The sequence below is a fragment of the Typopeltis vanoorti genome, chromosome 15, assembly GCF_054136105.1.
Source record: "Typopeltis vanoorti isolate ZY-2024b chromosome 15, IOZ_Tvanoo_1.0, whole genome shotgun sequence".
Classification (NCBI taxonomy): domain Eukaryota; kingdom Metazoa; phylum Arthropoda; class Arachnida; order Uropygi; family Thelyphonidae; genus Typopeltis; species Typopeltis vanoorti.
Window position 1 is genome coordinate 83,871,948 of NC_143563.1, and position 26,907 is coordinate 83,898,854.

General features: G+C 36.3%; 2 protein-coding genes across 4 annotated transcripts in view; one reads left to right on the top strand and one right to left on the bottom strand.

The window, feature by feature from the left end:
• The window catches only part of LOC150098939 (glycine receptor subunit alpha-2-like), a 146,807-nt gene extending 139,940 nt beyond the window's left edge, over positions 1-6,867 (bottom strand). The window contains exon 1 of the mRNA XM_090405533.1: positions 6,782-6,867. Within this exon, the coding sequence (XP_090261659.1) occupies positions 6,782-6,783 (2 nt within the window). The 5' untranslated portion in view covers positions 6,784-6,867. The remainder of the gene's footprint in view (positions 1-6,781) is intronic.
• Positions 1-26,907, top strand: part of tmod (tropomodulin) — a 240,965-nt gene that overhangs the window by 78,319 nt on the left and 135,739 nt on the right. For all 3 annotated transcript variants that reach the window (XM_090405530.1, XM_090405529.1, XM_090405528.1), the window contains one exon: positions 24,269-24,406. In XM_090405530.1, coding sequence (XP_090261656.1) covers positions 24,269-24,406 — 138 coding nt within the window. The remainder of the gene's footprint in view (positions 1-24,268; positions 24,407-26,907) is intronic.

Genomic DNA, 26,907 nt, shown 5'->3' on the forward strand with positions numbered 1-26,907 from the left:
TGATTCTATTGAATTTTTTTTTTTAAACCAGAGACTAATTTAGATGATGTATTCATTAGTCATAAACAAATATTAGATAATATTACTAGTTAGTTAGTTGTTCATATAGATATTTTATAGAATCTATAGCTATTGTTGATATAATGAAGAATTATCTTAGTTGTCTATGATGCACAATTTACAGTGCAGTTTGTGCATTCTAATGGTGGTGTTCTACTTGCTGATTAAATTAATTTACAACCTAGTGACATCTAGTACCACATAGGTTAAGCCTTTTCTCTGAGGGTTGTAGATACTAAACTTGAACCCTGATACATTGGTTCACTCTTAGATCATTCCCCCAGTCAGATAGTTTAATGCCCATTTTACTGGGCCTGTTAGTAGTCTTAGCAGTGAATCAACATAGGTAGCGATTTAAGTATGGCTTCTACACTCATTAGAGGAAAGACTATGCACTGTGGTACAAGCACCACTAGGTGGTAAATGAATTGCATTGTCATATGTAATGCCACTTTGTTGTTGGAGTGACTAAAGATCATGTTTGGACTCTAAAATAAAATTATGTATTACTTCCCCATACCTATTTTTTCTAGCATGCAATATGAGTAATCTTTCCAGAGATAATTGGATATTATATTGAGACTAAGCATATATTTTTAATGGGGAGGGATACATGTTTAAAATAGCTATTATGCAATAATAATAGACTAATGGTAATGCTTTAATGGGCTTCAGATCATCCAGCAAATAATCTTCTTGTTATTATTTTACCACTTATGTCTGGTGTGGAGTTAAAGTAATTATTATTATTATCACCCAAGATCCCATGGAGTCAAAAACTCATCTAGGAGGGCCTATTCTCTCTCTCTCTCAACTCATCATACCGTGCTTTAAACACACTCAAATTCTCTGCAGACACTACACTCTCAGGCAAGGCATTCACAACACTGCATGCAAAACATCTGCTTCTCACTCCCATGCTCACCCCCCCCTTATACAGCTTCTAGGGATGACCTCTGGTTTTCCCCTGATCTCCCACTGTTTTCTGTAGAACCTCTCCAACATTGATCTTATAACAACCCTTTACTAACTTGTAGGTCTCTGTCATATCTCCCTCTCTTCCACCTATCCACCAGACAGTAAATTGCATCTTCTCAATCTTTCTTCAAATTCAACATTCCAGAGGTCAGAAACTATCTTAGTTAGTCACCTCTGGACCCTTTCCAACATCTTGTCATCCTTCTGAAAAACAGGTGACCAAATCTGGGCACAGTAGTCCATGTGTGGCCTAATCAAAGCCTTGTACAATGGAACAAGAATCTCCCTACTTCGATAAGTCAGTGTCTTCTGCATCGTTACTAGAAGTCTTTGTGCTGTCTTCACAATTTTGGCAATATGTCCCCTAAATTTCAGATCCTTATCCACTATCACCCCAAGATCTCTTATTTCCTCCACCTCCGATAGTATATCCTCACCAAGCATAAATTCTACATCCCATCTTTGTTTCCCAAATTTTAAAACCTTACCTTTTGCAACATTGAACTCGCATTCCTGTGCCCAATCACTCAATTTAGTCAAGTCTTCTTGTAAGGCCACAGCATCTGCTCTTCTCTTCATGGGTCATCCCAACTTTGCATCATGTGCAAACAACTGAATATCTCAAGCAAATCTTTGCCAATATCATAATATGTATAATATACATGTTAAACAGTAATAGCCCTAAAACAGACCCCTGAGGCACACCACTAGTTACTATCTTTTCCTGGATATTGCTCCCCCCATACACAACTTGTTGATACCCACCAGATAGCCAGTCTCCAATCCGATGCACTAATCTAATATCCAATCCGATCCACTCTAGGTTGACTGTCAACTTAGCATGTGGTAATCTGTCAAAAGCTTTTGCAAAATCTAAGTATGTTACTGTGTATCTATCCCTCTCCTCTGTTCAAGAAAGCAGTCATCTTATTGTAATAAGTAGGTTACTAAAACATGATCTCCCTTCAGCAAATCCATGCTGTCCATCAAAGATAATACAATTGTTGTCAATGCAATTCTGGATCTTAGTTCTCATTAGCTTCTCCAACAACTTAACCACAACACCTGGCACATAGATAGGCCTATAGTTTGATGGTTGAGTTCTATCGCCTCCTTTATAAAGTGGCACGATCTTGCCTTCCTTCCACTCCTTAGGAACTTGACCGAGTGTAAGATTTGTATTAAAAAAATATGTGAAGGCCGGCATCAGCTCCCTGGCACATTCCTTCAGAATACGTGGTGATATATTATCAAGTCTCACAGCCTTATTTATATCTACTTTGCTCAACTCCCCATACACATGCAAAGAAACCTCCCAAAACAGTCTGAATCCAATTTGAAATATCAGAGGTCTCAGGGATGTTCATTTCCATCTCTAATCTGCTAAACCACATCTGGGTTTACTATCAGAAAAAGTTATTTTTTTCAGCTTTTTTACATTTCCTAACCAGCAAAGGTTGGTCGATTGGTAGAGCCTCTGCTACTAATGGCTCGAAAAAAGTTAAGTAAGTTTGAGCGCGGTTAGTAGTTGGAAGGGGTCAGTCGTTTGATACTGTTGGCACACTCTCCCTCGATGAGTCTTTGGACTCCCTGGAGGTGTCAAATAATAATAACTATATACTTCTGACACATCTTAAAGGTGCATGTTTATTCTAATATTCCTCGTCATAGTGTTCTCTGTAAAATTTCTCGTGGGAAAATTTGACTTTGCTAAATTTTTACAATCAATTTTTCAGCTTTTTTCTCAATGTTTAATAAATTTTAAGATATAATGTACTAAATAGAATATTACTGTAAAAGTGCATAAACGTTGAATTGTATGTAAAGCTGTAAGTAGGGATTATGCCAGATTAGTGATGATCAACCAAAGGTCGCAAGGTCAAGCGATGTTGGCTGAATGGGCAGCAATGATTGCTAAAGGCTAATCTCGAAAAGACATCATATAGAGAACAAAGAGCGAGGTTTTGCATAAAAGGAGATTGTGGCTCTTGGCTTTTGTTCCTGTCGCCGAGGCTCTTGCCCCGTTGTGGGTTTTCTACTCATCAAGTCTTGGTGGATCTTCATCTCCAGATTGTAGCAGTCCATTATCCTCATTGATGGCTCTCAAGGCTTAGAGTCCAGATAGAGAGCAGTTATGTACAATCCTTGTGGTAACTTCGACTGATTCCATATTGAATGTCCAACGGAGGAAAGTTGTACAAAAGACTGCCTGTGATGTCTAAGCAGCAGGAAATTAACCAAAGAGAAGACGCTAAAATCCTGATGAAGTATGCTGTAATTTGTTGGGACTCTTTATTCATGGTGAAATTGTAAGTAGGCAATGTTTTTGTAATTATTAAGAAAGTGTATCTTGGATTCACAAATATGCCTACAAAAAATTGAGTGTAAAAGGGCAGTTACTCAGTCACAAGTTTTGGAAATATTATTTGTTAACTTGTCTGTTAAGACTATGAATATGAAAGTCTGATGAAAAATAAAATTGTTTTTCATCAGACTTCCATCCTGATGATGAAATCATAGCTTGAACTAAGATTTCACATTGATTCAGATTGAATTGTAAGCAGAGCTGAATGCAAGCTTAAAAGAAAACTACCAATGTTTGTTTTCAGCATTGACAGAAAGACAACAATGATAGTCTCTAATGAAGATAAAGGAAGCAATTGTGTATACCATTTTATATATGCATTATTTGGTCCAAGAAAAGTATAATTCTGTGTACTAGATCCTCGTGTATTAATGACAGTGCCTTTTGCTTAGAAAGATCTGGGTTTAAATTCTGTGTAGGATGTAGAAATCTTTAAGGGAGCTTTTCAGCTGAAGATGAGTTAGTCTTATATATACTGAGGGTTTTTTTTTTGTAGAGGTTCTCTCTCTCTCTCAGGATTTTTTTTTTTTTTTTTCATCTCATAGAAGAGACAAACCAACCAGAACCCTCCATCCATAATTAAGCATACAGGATATTGTAGATACAGTACCCCCCCCCCCCCAAGTTAATATAGGGAACAGTGCTATTGAGAGTTTGTATGTATCTAGGCTATTATCAAGTCAGAGTCAGTAAAGGAAGGATTTTGCTAACTTGTTTCTGGAGAGAGAGATTACGTGCATGGTTTATGTCTAACGAGTTAACTCAGTAATTGTGTGCATTGTGAGCTTTGTCATTTAATTTGCATTACCTTCTTGTAAAAGGGTTAAGTGAAATAATTTCACAGTATCTCATGTGTAATGTACTTCTTGTCTAGTTTAAAATAAATATGACTTGGACTGTTCTTTAGCTAATGTATTATCTCCAAAAAAAAAAAAAGCGAACCTGCAGGCATAATAAGGTACAAATAGTCATGACTTGCATATACAGAATTTGGATATATTTAGTCATTAATTTATGTTTTTCCTCACCCTAACTTTCAAGCAACATTTACTCAAATTAGATGTCACAGTCAGGGAAAAAAAAATTATAATTTGATTTGTATGAGAGTGAGAAACTGCATACATTAAATATACTTATAACACAAAGTTTGTTTAATAGCAGGGGGGGACAGAAATTGGTCACGGTAGAATTAACTTTGAGAAGTTTTGCAGTTGATAGTCTTAACTTAATGAAGTTGAACAAAGTAGAGTAAAGTTAAGTCAAGATAAATTAGTTAAGATAAATAATTTAAGTTAATATCTTACAAAGGTGCAGCAGACATTTAATTTAAATAACTAACCTTATTTAACATTCTCATCTTAGAATCTGTTATTTTCCTAAAATCTACCTGCCATTTTAAACTTCTCAGTTTCCTTTTCTGTAAATGTTTTTATATTTAAATCTTATTTAATTAAAATTTAGAATCCCACAATGTTGAAATAGATGGTGTGTATTTGTGTGGTTAGGATATATGAATACAGTCATGCACTTTGCATCATAGATTTAAGATTTTGAATTCTACTTTGACTCAGACTACCATATGAGTACAGAAGATAATACAATCAAAATTATTTGCATTAATACCATCTAATCTTTATATAGATTTTGAATGGTTAATCCTTTTAACACCAATCTGGCATCAGCATTTATTATTATTATTCGTGACACCTCCAAGGAGTCTGAAGACTCATCACAGGAGGACACCTACTGTACAACTCTCCGTCTCCACTACTACACAGAATCTCTACTACCAATCGCCTACATCAATGCCATCTACTGGTCACAACAGTATTTTTTTGTCTGTAAATTGCATGTGTTCTGAAGCGCCGATTTTTCTGTATGCAGGATGAAAAACTTGAGTTTCCGAGAGAAAAAATCTTGCTACCTCCATATGAGATTGGCTAACTCGCCTTCAATTGAAAAAGTCCATATAAAGATTCCTCCTGTCATGACGAAAATCGAAGGGCGCAACGTACTGTCATTCTTCCAATTGCGCTACAGAGGTGCTAATGAAGCATGAATGGAGAAAAATCCATGCACTTGAAAAGTTCAGATTTACCTGTCTTACAAGACTGTCCAAACATTCCTGGACTGGCTGTAAAGGGCTTGTAATATTATTCTAGACATCCATCTTCATTTCCAGAGAAAGCCAGCCAGGTCTGATCGACACATCAGAAGAATGGAGATTGATTTTTCTGACCAGGAGGGAGTTGGGAATTAGCGATTCATTCTTGCAGCAGATAGTGAAGAGTGTTACTTAAAGAGAATGTGCACTGAAAACAACCAACAAAGTGTTCACTTAGCATGATTGACCAAGTGTACAGCATGGATGGTTGTGAATGTCTTTCGGAGAGAGATGATTTTCATTACCTGATGTGAGACTGTCACCCTGAATATTGGAAGCTTGAAGTGGCTTCAAAAGTACCATGTTTGGTCTTGAGAGAATTTTTAGAACATCTAACCCTTAGTTTATCGTGGTATTACAAATCTCATCCAACTGGTTGGAAATTAATACTGTCAGTGCCCCAATATAACACTTTGTGCAACAATTTTTGGCCAAAAACAAAATTGTTTTTCCTTCAGACTTCCATCCTGATGATGAAATCATAGCTTGAACTAAGATTTCACATTGATTTAGATTGAATTGTAAGCAGAGCTGAATGCAAGCTTAAAAGAAAACTACCAATGTTTGTTTTCAGCATTGACAGAAAGACAACAATGATAGTCTCTAATGAAGATAAAGGAAGCAATTGTGTATACCATTTTATATATGCATTATTTGGCCCAAGAAAAGTATAATTCTGTGTATTAATGACAGTGCCTTTTGCTTAGAAAGATCTGGGTTTAAATTCTGTGTAGGATGTAGAAATCTTTAAGGGAGCTTTTCAGCTGAAGATGAGTTAGTCTTATATATACTGAGGTTTTTTTTTTTGTAGAGGTTCTCTCTCTCTCGGGATTATTTTTTTTTTTTCATCTCATAGAAGAGACATACCAACCAGAACCCTCCATCCATAATTAAGCATACAGGATATTGCAGATACAGTAACCCCCCTCCCCCCCAAGTTATGCAAGTAATGCGTTCCATAAACTTTTATGTAACTTGAATTTTACGCAAGTCAAATTTGTAAATTTCTTAAGTGTAACTTCGTAAGAAACTGCAATATTTATTATTATTATATGTATGTATATATACAGATATGATCAGTGTATTATTTTATAAATGAAACATCATGCAGTAGTATTTACTCGGATATAAATTATAAAAGTATCAAAAAGATATAAAAGAATATAAAAACAAACGGAAATAACACTTTTCAAATAAGAAAATGTCATACATACATACATACGAATTATTTTAAACTTTTCTTCTAAAGTAATTGCAGACCTTTGTGTTTTAGATTTGTTACCAGCGAATTCGGTTTGGCGTTTCGAATCCATTTTAAGGGTAAATAAACAATGAACACTAACGGTGATAAACAAGTGACTAAACTAACCGTGCGAGGCATGGACTACTGATGGGGCAGGGAAAGTAGGAATTGTTTACAGAGTCCTTATTTCTAATTGGTAGGTTTCAGTTTGAATGTTACGGCTTTTGCACACTTGCTCTCGGCATTTACTGGTAACCTGTCACTGCCTGTTAGTATTTGTTACATTTGCGGCGAATGCCGAGTCTAGTTAACATTATGTCATTGCATACTGCAATGGATGCCAAAGACGCAAAAGCCACAAACATGTTCATACGCGCTAGTAGTTGTAATTTTCGAGATTTATTACGTAACTGCGAATTTACGTAAGTTGTGATTTTTTTTGTCGAGGGGGGTTACTGTACTTATCTACAATACCCTATTGCAGTATTAATTAATTTCGGTTAAGCCTAGTTACTTTTCCATGACAAGCCATTTATTGAGCCTAACAACTGAGAATGATTCTGTGTGCTGACATAACAGGATCTGTCTTTGTGGAAAGGGTACAAAGGCAGATAACAAAGACGGTTTCAAGACTGTATGAGGATCGGTTGAGGGAATGTAGACTGCAGAGTTTGGTGAATAGAAGGAGAGGTGATATGATTGGACTTTTAAACTATTGAGAGGTGGTTACAGGGTTGACACTGGGAAGTACTTTTGCTTGGTTGAACAGTGGGAAGGAGTGATGACAAGGGGTCATCCCTGGAAGTTATGAAAGGAAACTGTGAAGAAGAAGGCAAGGAGTGGTTTCTTTGCATGGAAGGTGGTTGAACCGTGGAATGCATTGCCTGATGGAGTGGTGAGAGCAAGAACGGTCAATGAGTTTAAGGAGTAGTATGATAGACTTTGTTTCCTAGGAGGGACCTTCCATGATGAGTCTTGATAGACTTTGTGTTTCCTAGGAAGGACCTCCTGCGACGAGTCTTTTCACTCCATGGAGGCCTGAATAATAATAATAATTTTTGTTATGGGCCTATACATGTTTTTACCTTGCACATCAACATTGGGTGTTTACTCTGAAATATTTAGATTTACATGCTGACTTGAGCTCATTATGGGGTTTAATAGAATAAATACACCACATAAATAATTAAGGAACATGTTTAATCACTCCTATTTCTATCATTGAGACAGTGTCATGGAAACAGTATTAAAACTGAGACACAGTCAGAAACACACACATATATCTTTACAATCTTAATGCTACTTTTAAACCATCTATAAAATTAAAAAAACATTCAATTCCTCTAAGGATTCACTCTCCCCCCCCCTTGGCCCACCCTGGGGTATACCATATCCATTGCACCTGCAACTTACCTTACATTGGTGAAACTGGACAGTCAATTCCTGTCCATAAATAAGAATACCAATGACACATTAAATTTAACAATTTTGGTAAAGCAGGCCTCTCAGATACAAAAAGCTGGTTGTGAATGCAAAATTAAAGAAGCCTGTGAAATTTTAATCAACCATCCTAATCTTAACAATAATAGCAGCATAAAAATCCCAAGAATTTGGATGGTGCACATTCAGCTCATTCCTAAGTTCAAGTTTTCCAGCAAACCTTTACTTTAGGACACTAAGCAATAATTTCAGCTCTTATTGGCTGTCTATAATATGCTGTTCTAATTTATATGAGTAATTATGTGAGAGCATATTGTTCTCTAGTTTAATATATCTCAATGATTTGTAACCAAATAGATAATAATAATAATAACCAGACTCTAGCTTTGATGTAGTAAGTTTTTTTTTTCCCTCACTAGAAGTCAAGTCATTAGTTTGAACAGTTAACCAAATTACTGTGACTTTAGCATACTAGGTAGATTGTAATGTAGCTTGTTTCTTTGTATATACTCCAGATGATTTGAGCTCATGACATTGAATTGAAGGTCAAAACATCAAGTGATTCTTTTGGTTTATATTAAACTGAAGTTTTACTTTAACACAGTAGTTGTTTCCATAATTTTTAATAATGAACAGACAATGTGTGCGCGCATGTGTGTTTGATGATGTCTCAGTGACAAATGAAATATAGAAGTGATTAAATATTTTGTTTAATTATTTATATGTGCTGCATTTTACTGATACACATCAGTAAAAACTTATCGAACATACACTATCTGATCAAAAGTGGCTGACACTTCTCAATGGTGGATATGGCTATATACATCACAACCATAAGGAAGAACATTATTATTATTACTTGACACCTCCAGGGAGTCCAAAGATTCATCTACTCTACAACTCTATCTCCACCAACTACAATGAACCACAACTACACCAACACTATCTACCACCCACCACTACCACTAGTATTTTCACAGACAATCGCAAACAACCAAACCCACAGTGGGATTAGAACCCGCAGCCTTTTGGCAGGAGAGTGGATACACTAACCACTCGGCCAACCAACCAGGCCGATATGATCTTGCAGTTTTCATATATAAATATTAACAGTAAAATAGGCCATTTGAAGAGCACAGTGACTTTCAAGCACTATCCTTGGTTACCACCTTTGCAATAAGGTGGCTTTTTGGGAGATTTCTGCCCTGCTGTAGATGTTACGATCAACTATTATATATTATATATAGGCCGCTAAAGGGATTCGTAGTGTGTAGTGTTCGTGAAAGCTCCGGATAAGATATTATTTTCAGTTATCGTTGATAAATTTATTTAATATTGCGTAGTTTTGTTTGCCTTGCGTCTCTTAGTGCATCTTTTTGTGTGTTTTTGGTGTGTTATAATTTGATGAAATATGTTGCAAGTAAGTATGGCTCCAGTATGAAGGAAAATGGCAGCCAGTAATGATGGTTCGCCATCTTTATCAGAGAACGGTAGTATAAAAGAGATGATTCAGTGTACTAGCTGTGAAATGTACACTTTGCAGAGTGTGGTTAGATGATAATAAAGGAGTGAATGTGTGTAGGGAGAATGAGAAATTGAAGAGTATTTCGGATCGTGAGTGTGATATTTTTGTCAAACTTCAGAATGAAGAAAATAGGGATATGACAAGAAACGGCGAGGTTGTACCAGAGAATTGTGAGAGTGTGAATGTAGAAAGTGTGAATGATAGTAGTAATGGTTTTACTGAGAATAAAAAAGATGAGATAGATGCAATGAGTGAGATCGCGTTGTTGAATGGTGCAATATAAAGGGCAAAACAGCAGCTAGAGCATATGAGCAAAAGTCGACTGAATGAACCAGCCAATAATAAAAAGTATGACAGGAAAAATAGACATGCTGTATGGAGACTCATTAGTACAAGCTGTGATAGTAGAGGATTTGACAAAATCGTACCAACCTGGTGCAACCATAAAGGATGTAACTGAGTCTATTAGAGAGCAAAAGGAAAGGGTGAAAGAAATGATTGTTGTGGCAGGTACGAATGATTTGAAAGGAGACAAAATGGAAATGATAGAAGACCTGAATGAATTGTTTCAGGTAGCAAAAGAAAAGAGTGAGAGAGTTAGAATCATTAGTCTTTTGCCACAGTATGACAGTGAAATGTTTAAAAGGAGGGCCATAATTGCGAATGACTTTATGCGTGGGTTATGTATGATGAGTGGTGTGGAATTTGTGGACGTGTGGAGCGAGTTCGATGGGCAAAAGGATCTATATAAGATGGATGGCTTGCATTTGAATGGTTACGGTGTAAGAAGACGTGAGAAAGTGTTGCTGAATGTGGTGGATGTACAAATTCAGGGAAACTAGATTTATTAAGTGGGGGGGGGTAGATATACAGTCCTTAGGGAGGCAGTTGAATGTAAGAATGAATATAATATGTCTGAGCAAATAAGGACAACAAATCAGAGTGGGATAGTTAATATAAGGCATCAAGGTATGGTTGGGGCTAATGGGGGTCTTAAATTCATGTACACTAATGCTAGGAGTATTAGGAACAAGAAGGAAGAGTTTTGGGCCATGGTTGGCACTTCCAGACCACAGGTTATTGGTATTAGTGAAACATGGCTGACTGTAGATGATATAGCTAGTGGGATTGAATGTGATGGGTATAGTGTGTTCAGGAATGACAGGGAGAATAAAATGGGGAAGGAGGAGGAGTATTGTTGATGATAGCTGATGAGCTGCAGCCAAGGAGAATAGAAATTGAATTGCAGGATAGAGAAAAGAGCACATTTGAGGCCATTTGGTGTGAGATTGTGGCTAGCAGAACTAAATATACAATTGGGTGCTGCTATAGACCAGGTGATGGAAAAGATGGTGGTGACAGTATGCACAAGCAAATAGAAGAAATGGGTGGAAGGAGGGTGATTATTATGGGAGATTTCAACTATGGTCACATTGATTGGAGTGAGGAGAGGACACACGGGAGGAAGGAATTGGATTTTATGCTGTTATTAAGGGATAACTATCTGCGACAGCATGTAATGGAAAATACTAGGGGTCAGAGTGCTTGACCTAGTAATTACATCTGAGGATTTGGCTGTAACAAATATGACCACATTGCCACCAATCGGTGAGAGTGATCATAGGGTCTTGACTTGGGAGGTGGCTAAAGGTGTAGAATTTTCAATTAAGACAGGGTGCGTGTGGAATTATCGGGCTGGAAAGTATGACAAGCTTAGGAGTTTGATTGGTTCAGTGCCATGGCATGTACAACTGCAAGGACTAGAAGTCGATAATGCATGGGAGGTAGATAAGAAGTGTTTGTATGAAGCAGTGGCTGACTGTATACCTAGAGCTCGAATAATAAATCAACTAGGGGTTAAATGGATGAATAACATCATTAAGCTTGAGCTGCAAAAAAAGAAACAACTACGGAGGGAATTTAAGGAGAAAGGTGACCGGCAGGCACACGAAATCTAAAAGGATTTTTCGTAATCTAAAAGGATTACGAAAGAACATTGGCCATGCAGGCTAAAGATAATCCTAAACAGTTTTTTAGATATGTAGCAAGTAAAAGGAAAAATGTACATGGCAGAATGATTTTAAAGAATGCCGACGGTAGGGAGGTAACTGAATCAGTTGACATAGTTGAGTTACTGAGTGAGCACTTTGCAAGAATATATCATCCAGGTGGTGACATTGCAGAAACGAATGTACCAGTATTGTGGTGAATGAAGTGGAGGTGAGTAGTCTATTGCATAACCTCAATGTCAATACATCTGTGGGATTAGATGGTATACCAGCTCGTGTTGTACGAGAAGCAGCTAAAGAATTGTCAGTACCCTTGACCATTTTGTTTAATTTGAGTCTCGGGTCTGGGTTAGTCCCGAGGGGGTGGAAAGAGGGGAAAATAGTTCCACTGCATAAAGGTGATTCCAAGACTTCTGTTGTAAATTACCGACCGATTAGCATATCAGGAATCATTTTCACGGTCTTAGAGAAATTAGTCAAGAAAAGAATACAGGATTAGATAGATGAAAATGGGATATTGTATGGGGGACAACATGGTTTTGTGAAGGGTAGATCATGCCTCAGTAACTTGCTCACGTTTTATAACACAGTGACGGCTGAACTGGATAGGGGTAATGGGTTTACAGTAATACTACTGGACCTTGCCAAGGCTTTTGATAGGATACCACATAGAACCCTAATCGGTAAACTGGAGCAGATGGGGATAGATATAGGGTTGGTGAGATGGATAGGAGAGTGGTTGAAGGAGAGATACCAGAGAGTGGTTTATTGAGGAGTGGAGTCTAAAAGATGGCTTGTGACTAGTGGAGTGCCACAGGGCTCTGTTCTTGGACCACTGCTTTTCAATTTGTTCATCAATGATATAGGAAAGGATTTGAGAGGAAGTGTTCACTTGTTTGCTGATGATGCAAAGTTGAGTAGAGCAATTATAAGTGCACAGGATGTCAAAATTTTACAGGATGATTTGGATAGTTTAGAGGACTGGGCTAGGAAAAATGGATGTCAATTTAATGTGGCAAAGTGTAAGGTTATGCACTTTGGGGTGAAAAGAATAGCAGCAGTATATCGCATTGGTGGAACCGTGCTCCAGGAGATTGATGAGGCCAGGGATTTGGGAGTGCTGGTGGATAGGGAATTGAAGTTTAGGGGGCACATTGCAAAAGTGACTAAAACAGCTCACCAAATCACCTGGCTTCTGAAAAATACTTTAACATGCAGAGACAAACAAGTTGTTCCTCTGTATCGAGCCTTGATAAGACCCCATCTGGACTACTGTGCCCAGTTATAGGTACAGTAGTACATCACGAAGAAATCCTGGTACCCATGGATTTCTTCGTGATGGGGAGGAAGTGGAGAGGATGCAGAGACGAGTGACCAAGATGATAGCAGGTCTGTGAAATGAACCTTATGAGAATAGGTTGAAGATTTGTGGGTTGTAGAAATTGGTCAATAGGCGAAGGAGGGGTGATATGATTGAGACATTCAAATTACTGAAGGGTTTCTATAAGATTGATCCAGAAGATATTTTTGAAAATATGACTGGTGGTGGGTGGACTAGGGGCCATGAATGGAAGCTGGGCAAGAGCGTGGTTGACAAGGGTGTTAGAGCTAGATTTTTTACTTGGTGAGTGGTAAATGAGTGAAATAAGCTTCCAGAGTCTGTTGTGGGTGCTACAACCGTGAATGAGTTCAAGGCAAGGTATGATAGATACTGTGTGAATGTCGAATAGTTGTTCTTGACATGATGTTAGGGCCTCCCTTGATGAGTCTCTCGACTCCTTGGAGTTGCCCGGAACAACAACAATAATAATAATAACTATAAGTAATTCTTTCTTTTAAGGTTACACGGTGATCAGCATTCATATTTATAAATTGAGGGACAAAAAAACAAGTGTTAAACAAACAGATTATTTTATTAATTACTAATAAAATAAAACTTGACGTTTCGACCCCTGTATACCAGTAAACTAAATCTACATAGTTAATTAATCTTTTTCCCTAGCCTGACCTGTAGTGATTAAAAAAAGAAAATTAAATAGAATAAAATAAATTAAAAAAAATATATATATATAAAATAAATAAATTAATTAAAAAAATAATAATAATAATAAAAATACAACTACAAGAAACTCCTAAAAGTTCTGATTGTTATGATTTCCTTCAGTTGCTGTTGAATGTAGAAACACTTCACCAGGTTGTCTTCTTGTAGTGGGATTTTTCTACAGCTAGTTTAGTTTGTTATATAGGTTGTAGATGGATCCTCCATATTCTTGGAGAGGTTAGGCCATCATTTTTGTTGAGATTTGGGTTATGTTTGAGCATTTCACATGACTCTTTAAATTTTCTCTCAAACCAGGTTTTGGTGCGGTGTAGGGACTTGGTATTTTTCCAATCAATTCTATGGTATGTTTGGAGTGCGTGGTCAGAATGGCCAGTTTTTTCCAAAATGGAGGTATTTAATGTGTCATTTGTGTTTGTCTTGTCTGATTGGAATAGTTCGCCCTGTTTCCCCCATGTATGGTATGTTACATGTGCATTGTATTTTGTATACACCAAGGTGGGCTAGGTGTGGAAGAGGATCTTTAGAAGAACTGAGTAGATGTCTTAACTTATTTGGGGGTTTAAAGGTGGTTTTAATGTTGTATTTGCATAGTGTTCTGTCTATTTTTTCAGAAATGCCTCAAATATAAGGAATGGCAATAGCATTCCTGAAATCTTTTTTTTGTTCTTACTAGTATCTTTGTGGAGGATCTTATGAATAGTTTTTTATTGTATCTGTTTTTTATAAATGTTTGGTTGATGATCTTGTATTCCTGGTTAAGATCTTGTTCATTAGAACAAATAGTTAGAGCTCTGTGTTTAAGGGTGAACAAATAGTTAGTGCTGTGTGTTTAAGGGTGACACCTAGTTTTTGTGTTTGGTGGTGGTAAGAATTTTTGTGTATGTATTGGCCTGTGTGTGTGTAGGTTTGCAGTAAACTGAGAACAGAGGGAAGACGTGTGACAAGTGTGTCTAGGAACGGAAGAGTTGTTTTTTTCTTCATTTCAATGGTGAATTAGATACGCTAGTGTTGTTTGTTTAGGTAACTAAGGAATGTATTTAGAGCTTAGTGGCTGTGGGGCCAAATGGTGAAAAATCGTCGACATATATGAGTCAAATTTTGGGCTTGTCTCTAGAGCACATTGCTCAGAGTCTTCCATATGAAAGTTAGCTATTGGGGTGGAGCAGTGAGCCCATGACTGTACCTTCTTTTTGAAGGTAAAAATAGTTTTGCCACACCAAATATCTGGAGCAGAGTACGTGGGCAAAGAGGACCGTGATGTTGTGTTGACGTATGTTCTGTAAGAGCAAGATGGTGTCACTGATTGGGACATTGGTGAAAAGGGAAGTTATGTCAAAGCTGACTAATAAATCTTAGTCGTTGAGTGTAATGTTTTTAATTTTATTAATGAAATGTTGTGTATTTTTTATGTAGGAAGCGGACTGACCTACCAATTCCTTGAGCGTGGCCGCTAATTTTTTTTTGGTTAATTGATTATTCAGGCTGTCAATTCCTTCAACAGTCAGACGTAGTGGTGTCCCTGCTTTGTGTATTTTTGGCAGGCTATAAACTCTAGGCTCACGGGCATAATGAGATATTAATTTTTTTGTTGTTTCTTCGGGCCATGTGTGGACGGATTTGATTAATTCAGTTGTTTTCTTTTTGTTACGTTTTGTGGGCTTGCAGTTTACTATTTGGTAGGTGCTGTGGTCCGATATCAAATGGTTAATTTTTTCAGTGTATGTTGTAGTCTAAAAGGACAGTGGTATTACCTTTATCTGCTTTCATGATGATAATGTCTTGGTTATTTTTTAAGGATTTAAGGACTAGATTTTTGGTTTTGTTTAGGTTGGTGCTTAGTTTTTTGTTTGAATTTAGTATACACGATGTATCCATCCGTATTTTATCAGCCAGATTGGTGGGGAGGGATCTTAAACCTCTCTCGATATGATAAACAATATCAAGTTTGTTCACTGATGTCAGAGCGATGGTGTAGTTCAAACCTTTCTTTAGTAGTAAATAGCTGTGGTCAGATGGTGGTTGGTTGCTCCTAACTTCATTTGTGGGCGCGATTGGCTGCTCTCTCTTTGTGATGTCGGTTTGTGATTGGCTGTTCCTTTTGTTATGGCATCCTGATGGTCTTGTGCTTTTCTGTTGTCGTAGGGCTTGAAATTTCATTATTAATCTTTCTTTGTTTTCCAGTAATGAGTGCTTGGCCGAGTCGTCTCTGATCCTGTCTAAAATTTTCCAAATTTCTGGAATAATGTAGTCGGATAGCTCTTTAAGTTGTAGAACTTTGGCTTGGATGAATTCTAGGTTTTTAATCATTAATAAAATTAAAAACATTACACTCAATGACTAAGATTTATTAGTCAGCTTTGACATAAATTCCCTTTTCACCAATCACAATCAATGACACTATCTTGCTCTTACAGAACATATTTCCACACGACATCACGGGCCTCTTTGCCCATGTACTCCGCTCCGGATATTTCGTGTGGCAAAACAATTTTTACCTTCAAAAAGAAAGTACAGCCATGGGCTCAGGGCTAAGTTGACATGTGGGCACTGCTGCCAGGGAGCGGTTCATAAGTTAATTTTTAAGAAACAAAATTTTTATCATAAAAACAAAAAAATTCTTAGAATGATCAATATTAAAATAAATAAGGCCGGATACACCGAATAAAAATTAAAAAAAAATGTATATTGCCGCCTCTTTGATCAGCTGGCTGCTTACAATTTGCAGCTAGAGCAATCTAAATGCTTGCCTGCAGAATGTTGTGTCTACTGCAATCTATCTAAAGTGAAACGATGAATGGTTTTTATGCGTAGAAAAAAATTTTCATACAAAACGTTTGTTGCTAGTTAACCAGTCATATGGTATGCATCTCAGTAGGCTACTGACAGTAGCGCAGTGCAGACTATTATTTCGTCTGTGTGTCGTGTTGTGTAATAATTTCTTGTGGGTATAAAACAGAAATGGAATCAAAAAATTTAAAAAAAAGTTATTCGGTGCACAAAATCATAAGCGTCATGCTGCGTAAGAAGCAGAAACAAACTGGGGCTCTTAATAAATTTCTTAAAATATTAAAATATTCTGATGCAGATTGTAACCGACTCGATACATCAGAAATCAGAGTTGAAGAACCGTGCACATCATCCAGTTTGCACAAAAGTACTATTGCAACTATTGAACAAGATAATTGAGCATGATTTAAGTGAAAAATAGTTAGGATTTAGTCAACTTCAACAAGATTTAGTTGTAGTTGACTACGAAACTAACACATTGCTAGTCTCTGTAAATTTAGAAGATCCAAGTGAATGGGGAAATATTGGAGTGTTTTAATTGAAATGGGGCCTGTTCAAAAGAAAAATATAATATATCCCAGAGATACATGTGGTCGTAAATTTGGCGACACGTATTATAATAGAAAAATGGAAAACGGGAGCTTGTGCCAAGAACATGGCTCATTTATTCCAATAAATTCCAATAAATTTGAAATTGGAATAAATTTTCAATTTATTCCAATTTCAAATAATTAAAATTTTTATTATCGTAAAAAAACCACACTCTCCGGATCATTACAGGGCCGCTTAGATACAAATTGCATGCCAAAGACCCTAGCGCCGGCTCTGATAATACTTGACTTTTCTAATGTAGAAATTCTTGTCATCACAAAGTATTTACCTAATGAATGGATGCTGTGATTGTACTTGTATCCTGAATAGATGTTATTCATCTTCTGAACTTCACAAATCATTCGCACAGTAAAAGTAGTAGCCCACTAATTTTAGTGGAATTTTTCATGTGATGGCTGATAATCATCTTCATAAAGACTCTAGATACTTTCACTTTGAAAGCATATACAGCCTCTGTGATCTACTCCCTATGCTTATCGATTTGTTTATTTCCCTTAGAGTATGTTTTTTTTTTTTTTTTTTTTGTTCTCTTATTTGTTTTTCTCTTGCTTAGAACTAGATAATTGCTTCTAATTTCTAATTCCCTTCTAAGAATTCCTGTAATCTGGAATATTTTGAAGATGTCAATATTTGTGATAATGCGATCAGTAAGGCTTAATGGTTTTTTTTTTTTTTTTTCATGTGAATTTTTGTGTATCTTTATGCTAGAACTTCACGTAATTATGGAATGCATTACCAATTTGACACAATTAAAAAACATCAGTTTATAAAAACATGACTTATTGCTAAATATAGTAATCTAGAATTATTTTCCTATTACTTGTCTCATTTCCCCCACCACCACAAATCACTTACCTGTTCTGTGATTGATCTTAAATGAGAACAAACTTCTCCTTTTGCTTTCTTCCAATTTTGTCTTCTTTTTTATTTATAACATGCTAATAAGTGAAGCTTCTTCATAACAGCTTATTGCCTTTCATTACTGCTTGTAAAGTAACTTTTATCAAAACAACTGTCGCTTTAGCATACTACACACCAGCTTCATATTTACCGGATGTGACCATATGGAATTTTTCTTCTTAAGATTTTATTGGCTGGCCTGGTTTGCTGAGTGGTTAGTGTATTCCCTCTCCAGCCAAGAGGCTGCAGATTTGAATCTCACCTAGGTATGGATGTTTGTGATTGTTTTCCTTCTTCATACGTTCATTCATCCAAGTATATATACACTCTCCCAAGATGGACTGGGCCACCATGGGAGAAGTAGAATCAACCCTCCTGCAATGGGAGAGGCCTTCACCTTGTAGTGGGTGGAAAAGACAGGCTGATCATCATCAATATTTTATTGAATAGCAGTAATGATATAGTAGCCATAAAACATAATACAAATAAATATTTGTATTATGTTTTATGGCTACTTTGGAATTAATAAATTTTGTATCACAACATTTGGTAATTCCAAATGTTGTTTACTAGATATGCTTAGTATCCTACAATGGCAAAACAGTTGCAAGTATGGGTGTGTAAAGAACAATAGGGATATAGTAGATTAAAGGTATCAAGAAATTGTAATTTTGGTTTGTCCCTTATTCAAATTTAAGCAAACAAAGTTTGCACATGAATTATCTTCACAACTAAGCTACTTGTATATAGAAGCTAATTACTTCACGTTAATTGCCTTTAGTATCTCATATCGCAAAGCACACATCCTGTTGGATGTATCTAATTATTATTATTATTCAGGCTTCCATGGAGTCAAAACACTCATCATGGGAGGTCCTTCCTAAGAACATAAAGTCTGTCAAGACTCATCGAGGGTAGGTCTCCCCCCCCCAAGAAACACAGTCTATCATACTACTCCTTAAACTCAGACCGTTCTCGCTCTCACCACTCCATCAGGCAATGCATTCCACGGTTCAACTACCCTTCATGCAAAGAAACCACTCCTCGCTCTCTTGCTCACAGTTTCCTTTTGTAACTTTTAGGGATGGCCTCTTGTCATCACTCCTTCCCGCTGTTCAACCAAGCAAAAGAACTCCCCAGTGTCAACCCTGTAACCACCTCTCAACAGTTTAAAAGTCTCAATCATATCACCTCTCCTTCTTCTATCCACCAAACTCTGCAGTCCACATTCCCTCAGCCGATCCTCATAACCAAAATTGTACAGTCCTAAAACCATCTTTGTCATCCGTCTTTGTACCCTTTCCACAGTTAATTTATCCCTTTCAAATCCTGGGGACCAAATCTGAGAACAATAGTCTAAGTGTGGTCTGATCAGAGACTTACAACGGAATGATAACCCTTTTATCTCTACAGGTCAATGTCCTTCTCATAATTGCAGCAATCCTCTGTGTTACCTTCACCACCTTTGCAGTATGTCCCCTAAATTTCAGGTTTCTATCAATCGTCAACCCCAGATCTCTTGTCTCCCCTACTTCCTCCAGTATAACTCCTCCTATAGAGTATGCAGCATCCCATCGATGTTTCCCAAACCTCAAGACCTTACATTTTGCTGCATTAAACTGATGCCCCCATTCATTTGCCCATCTATCTAGCTTATTCAAATCCTCTTGCATGGCTACCGCATCTGCACTATTACTAATAATCCTTTCCAGCTTCGCATCATCTGCAAACAACTGAATATTCCCTTGCAATCCACTGGCAATGTCATTGATATAAAGTTTAAACAATATAGGTCCTAGTACTGAGCCCTGTGGGACCCTACTTGTAACCCTCTGCCTCCTTGAAACTGCTCCACCATACACAACTCTCTGATACCTATGAGACAGCCAATTGTGCTGTCTGATAGGTATTGTGCTGCAACTTAAATATCAGCTTATCATGTGGCACCCTGTCAAATGCCTTTGCTAAGTCTAAGAAAATTGCCATATATGTCTTTCCCTCATCTAATGTTCTTGTAACTTTATTATAAAAGGCTAGCATATTGCTAAAACAAGAGTGCCCTTTCACAAATCCATGTTGACTCTCACAGATAACATTACCCTCAACTGGCCTATAATTAGACACTTCCAGTCTGTTACAACCCTTATGCAATGGCACTATCTTACCTTCCTTCCATTCCCTGGGCACCTTTCCCGCATCTAGACTTTCATTGAAAAGCCAGGTTAAAGGCACTGTTAGTTCCCTAGCACATTCTCTCAAAACTCGTGGTGAAATACCATCCAGTCCCAAAGCTTTACTGACATCCAGAGTACTCAGTATCTGAAACACACTCTCCTCCTGTACCTCTAAACCTCGAACCTGCCTTATCCCTCTAGCATTAAAACCGACTCCTCTAGGATGAAATACTCCAATAAAGTGTTCATTGAACAATTCCACTATGTCCTCTGCATCAGTCACTCTATTCCCATTTTTATCCCACAATATCATTCTTCCACAGTCATTTCTCCTCTTACTTGCCACATAGCTAAAAAATTCTCTAGGATTTTCTTTGGATCTTAGGGCCAATCTTCTCTCATATTCCAGTTTCGCTTTCCTTACCACATTAGTCACTCTTCTGGCCTGTCTTATATTCTTCATGCATCCTCTCTTCACCTATCTCCTTATATCCATAGCCTCTTTTTCGCATGCAATTCCTGTTTATTATTGTTTGTCATCCACTTAACTCCAAATTGTGTCCTCTTGTTCACTCGTGGTATACAGCTTACCATTGCTGCTAACAAATATTCTTTCACAATTTCCCACGCACTAATAATATCCCGGCCTTCCAATTCCCATAATGCTAAGCATTATGAGAAGCACCACTTCCCAGACTGGTTTTGAACTTTATTGAGGTCTCATAAACCAAGAATATAATTTCTTGACATCTTTAATTTATAACCAAGTGAAAAAAAAAAACTTTCAACAATGAGCTCTGATCCAGAGTGTTTTATTAATAAAGATATTACACCTTTCCACTACTTGTATATGGGAAATATGATTTCTGCATTACTTCAACCTTGGTATCACTTCTAGGTCTGGCTCCCACTGATGAGCCCTCAATAAACGTTGAAATTACTCTGGGTAGTGGACTTTCTCATAACGATTAGCATTATACACATCGAAAAGGTTGTGTGCTTTTCATTATGGGATGCTGAGGTAATTAATGTGTTGTCATTAGCCTCTATATACGTGTAGTTTAGTTGTAAAGATACTTACCCCAACTTTGTTTGTTCCCACTTGGATAAGAGATAAAGTAATCTCTTGGTATCTTTAATTTATAACTATGTGAAAAAATTTCAACAATAGGGATATGGGGAAAGGAAATTAAGCTGAAAAATTGAACGTTCATCTGTTGCAGATCACTTGCTTTGATAACCCAAATATTGACATACCTGACCAAACTTAATCGTGACTTCATGTGCTGCATGCTTTTTTAACAGGCATGATGAAAATAGGAGTATTCTCTTATATGAAAAGACACCCAATACATGAGAATCGAGGGTTTGAAAGTCTATACAGAGGAAAGGGAATGTGATGAAAGCAAGTTATTACAGCAAAAAATTTTCGGTTCATGGCAAATGAATAATGAAGAGATCATTGTATTACCATGAGGAAGGATGTTGTCAGTAGGAGTATGAGGTGCAGGTTTTTCCTCATACTTTGTAGTGAACAAGTAGAAAATGGACTTCGATTAGAATGGGATTCTTAATGAAAGAATTAAAAAAAAAAAAAAATCGGGCAAGTTTCCAAGGAAATAGAAAGAGGGTAAGGTAATTCCATTCCATTACATTACATATTGCCTGATGGAGTGGTGAGAGCGAGAACGATCAATGAGTTTAAGGAGTGGTATGATAGACTTTGTGTTTCTTAGGAGGGACTTCCCCTCGATGAGTCTTGACACTTTATATTCTTAGGAAGGACCTCACACGATGAGTCTTTTGACTCCATGGAGGCCTGAATAATAATAATAATATAACTTGTTACAGAAGTAGCAAGTTACAGACCAATTAATAACAATTTGATCAGGAGTGGTGGTCAAATTATTTGAGAAGTTGGGTAAAGATAAAAACACCCAATGTTGGGTGGATAGGAATATGAATATGGTAGGCAGCATAACTTTGGGAAATGTAGGTCCTGCCTTAGTAATTTATTCACATTTTATAATAGTGAATTAGAAAGAAAAAAAAAAGAAAGAAAGAATAGCAGAATTAGAAAGGGAACTAATGACACTGATGCTACTGTACTTTACAAAGGCATTTGACAGATTATTGCATGGAAAACTGTTACAAAACCTGACAAATAGAGAATTAGGGATTCCCTTGCAACTTGTGTAGGAATGTGGTTAATGTGTGTGTGTGGACTAGATTTTTTGTGTGTAGAGTGGTAAGTGGAATGGATTACCAGAATTGGAGCAAATGGAAATGGATATGAAGTTGGTGTCAGAAACTCCACATGGATAGGAAAATATTGGGAAGGATTTAAGGGAGGGGGGAGAATATTCAGTTTTTTGCTGATGGTACAAAACCGTGGAAAAAGGCAATGTAGATATTCTGTAGGATTTAAACAAATTGGCATTGTGGGCAAAGGATAATGTTTTATCCTTTGCCCACAATTTTCAAAGGACAATTAGATTGCCAATTTAATGTTGCAAAAATGTAAGGTTATGCACAGGTTACATACTGTGTATCACATTAATGCTACTGATTGCAGGAAATTCATAAGGACTTGGAGGTAATGGTGGACAGAAAGTTGAAGTTATTATTATTATTATTATTATTTTAATTATTAGCTCAAAGGATTACTTAGATGTTGAAAAACATGCTAACAATTAAAGATAGAAAGATCATTATCTCTTTATATGGTTATGATTTGATCTCATCTTGAGCTCTGTGCACAGGTTTGGCCACTTGAGTTTCTTGGGGATCAGAGTATGGTAGAGAGGTTTCAAGTCAAGTGACCAAGGTAATGGTATGTCTGTGGAATGTTGCCTATGAGGATAGGTTGAAGGTGTGTGGGTTGCAAAGTTTAGTTGTTGGGTAGAAAAGAGGGGATGTGATAGAAACTTGTAAGTGATTAAAGGGGTTCTGTAAGATAATATAAAGGAAATTTTTCAATACCTGACAAATAGAGAACAAGGGCTTCCCACGGAACTTGTGTAAGGTATTGAAAAATTTCCTTTATATTATCTTATATCAGTGTGTGTAGAGTGGTAAATGGAATGGATTACCAGAATTAGTTGAGTGCCCTGCAGTGAATAAGTTAAGGCGAGGTATGATGGGTTTTTTTGTGTATAATAGTGTGGGTCTCTCACAATAAGTCTGAACTCATTGGGGATACATGTATTATAATAATAATGTTGGTTTGGATGCTTTTGTGCGATTTTGTGTTAATAATTAGTGATTGTTGCTGCTGTTAAGATATTGCTCTAGTATCAGAGAGATAGTGTATCTGCAAAAAAAACAAAAACAAAAGGCCCTTTAATTAGATTAAAGAAGGCTTTATACTTACATATGTAGCAAAATTTAAATTTCATATTGTAAGCATTGTTTTCAAACCTATTACATCTTAATTAAATTATTCATTGCATAAATATATTTTTTTTGTTTTTAACTTCCTAAATGATATTAAAATTGTTTACAGTTGTCACATGATTTATTGCCTCTCTGACAATCTAAATTTTAGCCTTCAGAAATGTAAAATATTATCTTTAGTCTGCAAAATGCACCAAATTCTGATCTTATGAGGATTCATCCTCTTATCAGGACATACAGTATTACCTACCTTGTATAGTTTGGCTGCTTCATTTTAATCAATTTTTGATGCTTATTAATTGATAACAAATTTTTGTTTGAAATTATGCTAAAAAAAAATGATTGAAATAGCTTAATTTTAAAAACTGTGAAAATAAAAAAAGCCTATTTTGTACTCTTTAAAAAAGTTTTGTCTGAAGTACGGTATGGTATTTTTTTTTTTTTTTCATATACTTTTTTCCATATTATATAATGGATTGCTACTTTATCAAACTCTTATTACTTGATTGTGCACTTGACATTTTAATTCAATCTAATTTTTTTTTATGTGTAGGTAAAAACAACCACAACAACTACAACAAAAATTTTTGGGAAGGATTTAAAAGAATTGGATGAGATTGATATTGATGAACTTCTAGCCAAGTTAACTGAGGAGGAATTAGAACAACTTAGTAATGAAGTAGATCCTGATGTAAGTTATCTACATATAAATTATTTAAACATTTATAGTTTCATAAATGGTTGATTACTTTCCATAGTTAGCATTATAATGCATTCAACTACAACAAGAATGCATTAACACCTAATAGGACACCAGAATAAACCTAAATATCTTATTACTATTAGCCTGAAAATTAGGATTCATTTTTAGCCTACTACAATTTTTATCAGTGCTGGACAATCCTGATGTTGATACTTATTCCTCATATTTCATCCACCCTTTTAAATAACCTGGATTTTATTATTTCAATTAGCTTTTGTATTATCGTTGATTCACTATAGCAAACTTGTAGTGGCCACAGCAATAGTTGTTGTGGATAGTTGACTATAACAAATCTTTGTACCTGTAGAACTTTTGACTTTTCTGTAATTTGTTATAACATTTGCTATAGTGAGAAGTGACTGTACTATCACTGCCTGACACATAAATAGTTCACTGCTATTCAGACTGCATCATCTAATCAACAGCTGTTGGCATTCATCCAAATTAATCTGCTGACAATGATCTAGGTTGCATCATTGTTTTTTCCTTTTATAAAATGGCAGTTTTAAGTTTTTTAATTGAAAATTACTAAATAAAATTTTTTTAAAAATGTGCAGTTTCAAAAGTTGTTTTATAAAATGTAATTGCACTTTTGTACAAAAATATTTCTAATGCTTTTTATTGAATCATAGTTCAGTACATTGAGTTTCTAAAAAAAATTGTCTGAAACTAAATAAAATACTGTATGTGGTTTTTAATTGAATTCATATAATATTCATTTGTGCAATTTGTGAAACGTGTGTTTCTTAGGACATGTTGCATGCAGGTAAGATGGAAACTACACTATTCTTATACCAAATAAATATTCTAGCAACTGAAAGTCTTGCAAAGTTAACATCAACAGTTAAGTCATTGTGCTAATCTGTAGTCAGTTCCTACTCATGAACTTTTAATAACAACATGCAGGAGTTCACATCTATTGATAAGGTTATATAAATACATTGGAGCCCTGGGAAACCTGTGACTCAGATATAAAGGGTTCTTTTTAACATTGAAGCAAAAAAGGGTAAGGTCATACGAGCTTGGCTTCAAGCTCGTATGACCTTAGCTTCTAAGTCAGAAAAGAAACACACACACACACACACAGATAATTCAATGTCTGTTACTTTGATTCTCTGGGAAACCATCTGATAATTACGACGGTAGATTTACCCAACCTTCATGGTGGATGAAATATATCATCTTATATTTCCAGATTCATTATTTCAATGAAAATAATGTTTTAATGGCACACTTCACATCTGTGTTTTGGTTGATGGAAATATACATCATGGTCAGTTGTGTGGTTGAACTTATGAGATGAATTATCATATTAGTCATGAGATATCAAAACCCATAATGACGACATCAAATTCCTGACATGTACCTTTGCAATATGCACTCTAAACTTCAGTTTCCTGCAGTTCAGTTCCATCAGTATACCACGCAGCTTGTGATCTCTTCTCAAAGTGCATCACCTTAAGTCTTGCCACATTAAACTTGCACCCATTACCTTTGCCCATACTGTTAGTCTATTTCAAGTCTTCCTACAGGATCTCTACATCACCTTCATTTACTATTGCTTTTCCCAGTTTAGCATCATCAGCAAACAACTGAATATTTCCCATCATATTATTGTTTGTATCATTGATATACAACAGAGGACCAAGTACTGAACTATGTGGTATACCACTGATCATTTGCCTTCTCCTGGACTCAACTCCTACATAAACCACTCTTTGATGTCTATTAGCTGTTGTCTAATCCAAATCGCCAAGTTCATATCCATCGCCATTTGCTTCAATTGCAACAGAGTTTTATGTGAAATCTTGTCAAATGTCTTTGCAAAATTTAGCAATATCACAGAGTAGCCATTTCTGTTATCCAACTCCATTGTCACTTTATTATAAAAAGTAAGCAAATTACTAAGACAAGACCTACTCTTCACAAAACCATGCTGTCCCTTATAGAGTATTATATTCCTATCCACTCAGTCCTGAATTTTGTCTTTCACCAATTTCTCTAATACCTTAACCACCATTTCTGAAATGCTGTTTGGCCTATAATTTGCTACTTGTCTTTGAGCCTCCTTTATGCAGTGGGACTATTTTGCCCCTTTGCACTCCATTGGCACCTTCCCAGTACTGAGGCTTTATGAGAATGTGCAAGGAAATGAACGTAGGAGCTGATAATTCCCTTGCACATTTTTGTAATACATGGACCAATATGCCATCTAATTCTGCGGCTTTGTTCGCATAGAGACTTTTAACCATCTGAATTTCTTCAAACTTCTATTTTTCCATCAATCAATGTCACTATCTAGATGGTACACTCCTTCAAAATGCTTCCTCAGTATTTGCTCTGTAAGACCTGGGTTTAATTCCTGTAAGAAGCATTTATGAGGTGTTTTCAACTAAAGGTGGGTTAGCCAGTCTCATAAGGAAGTGGAG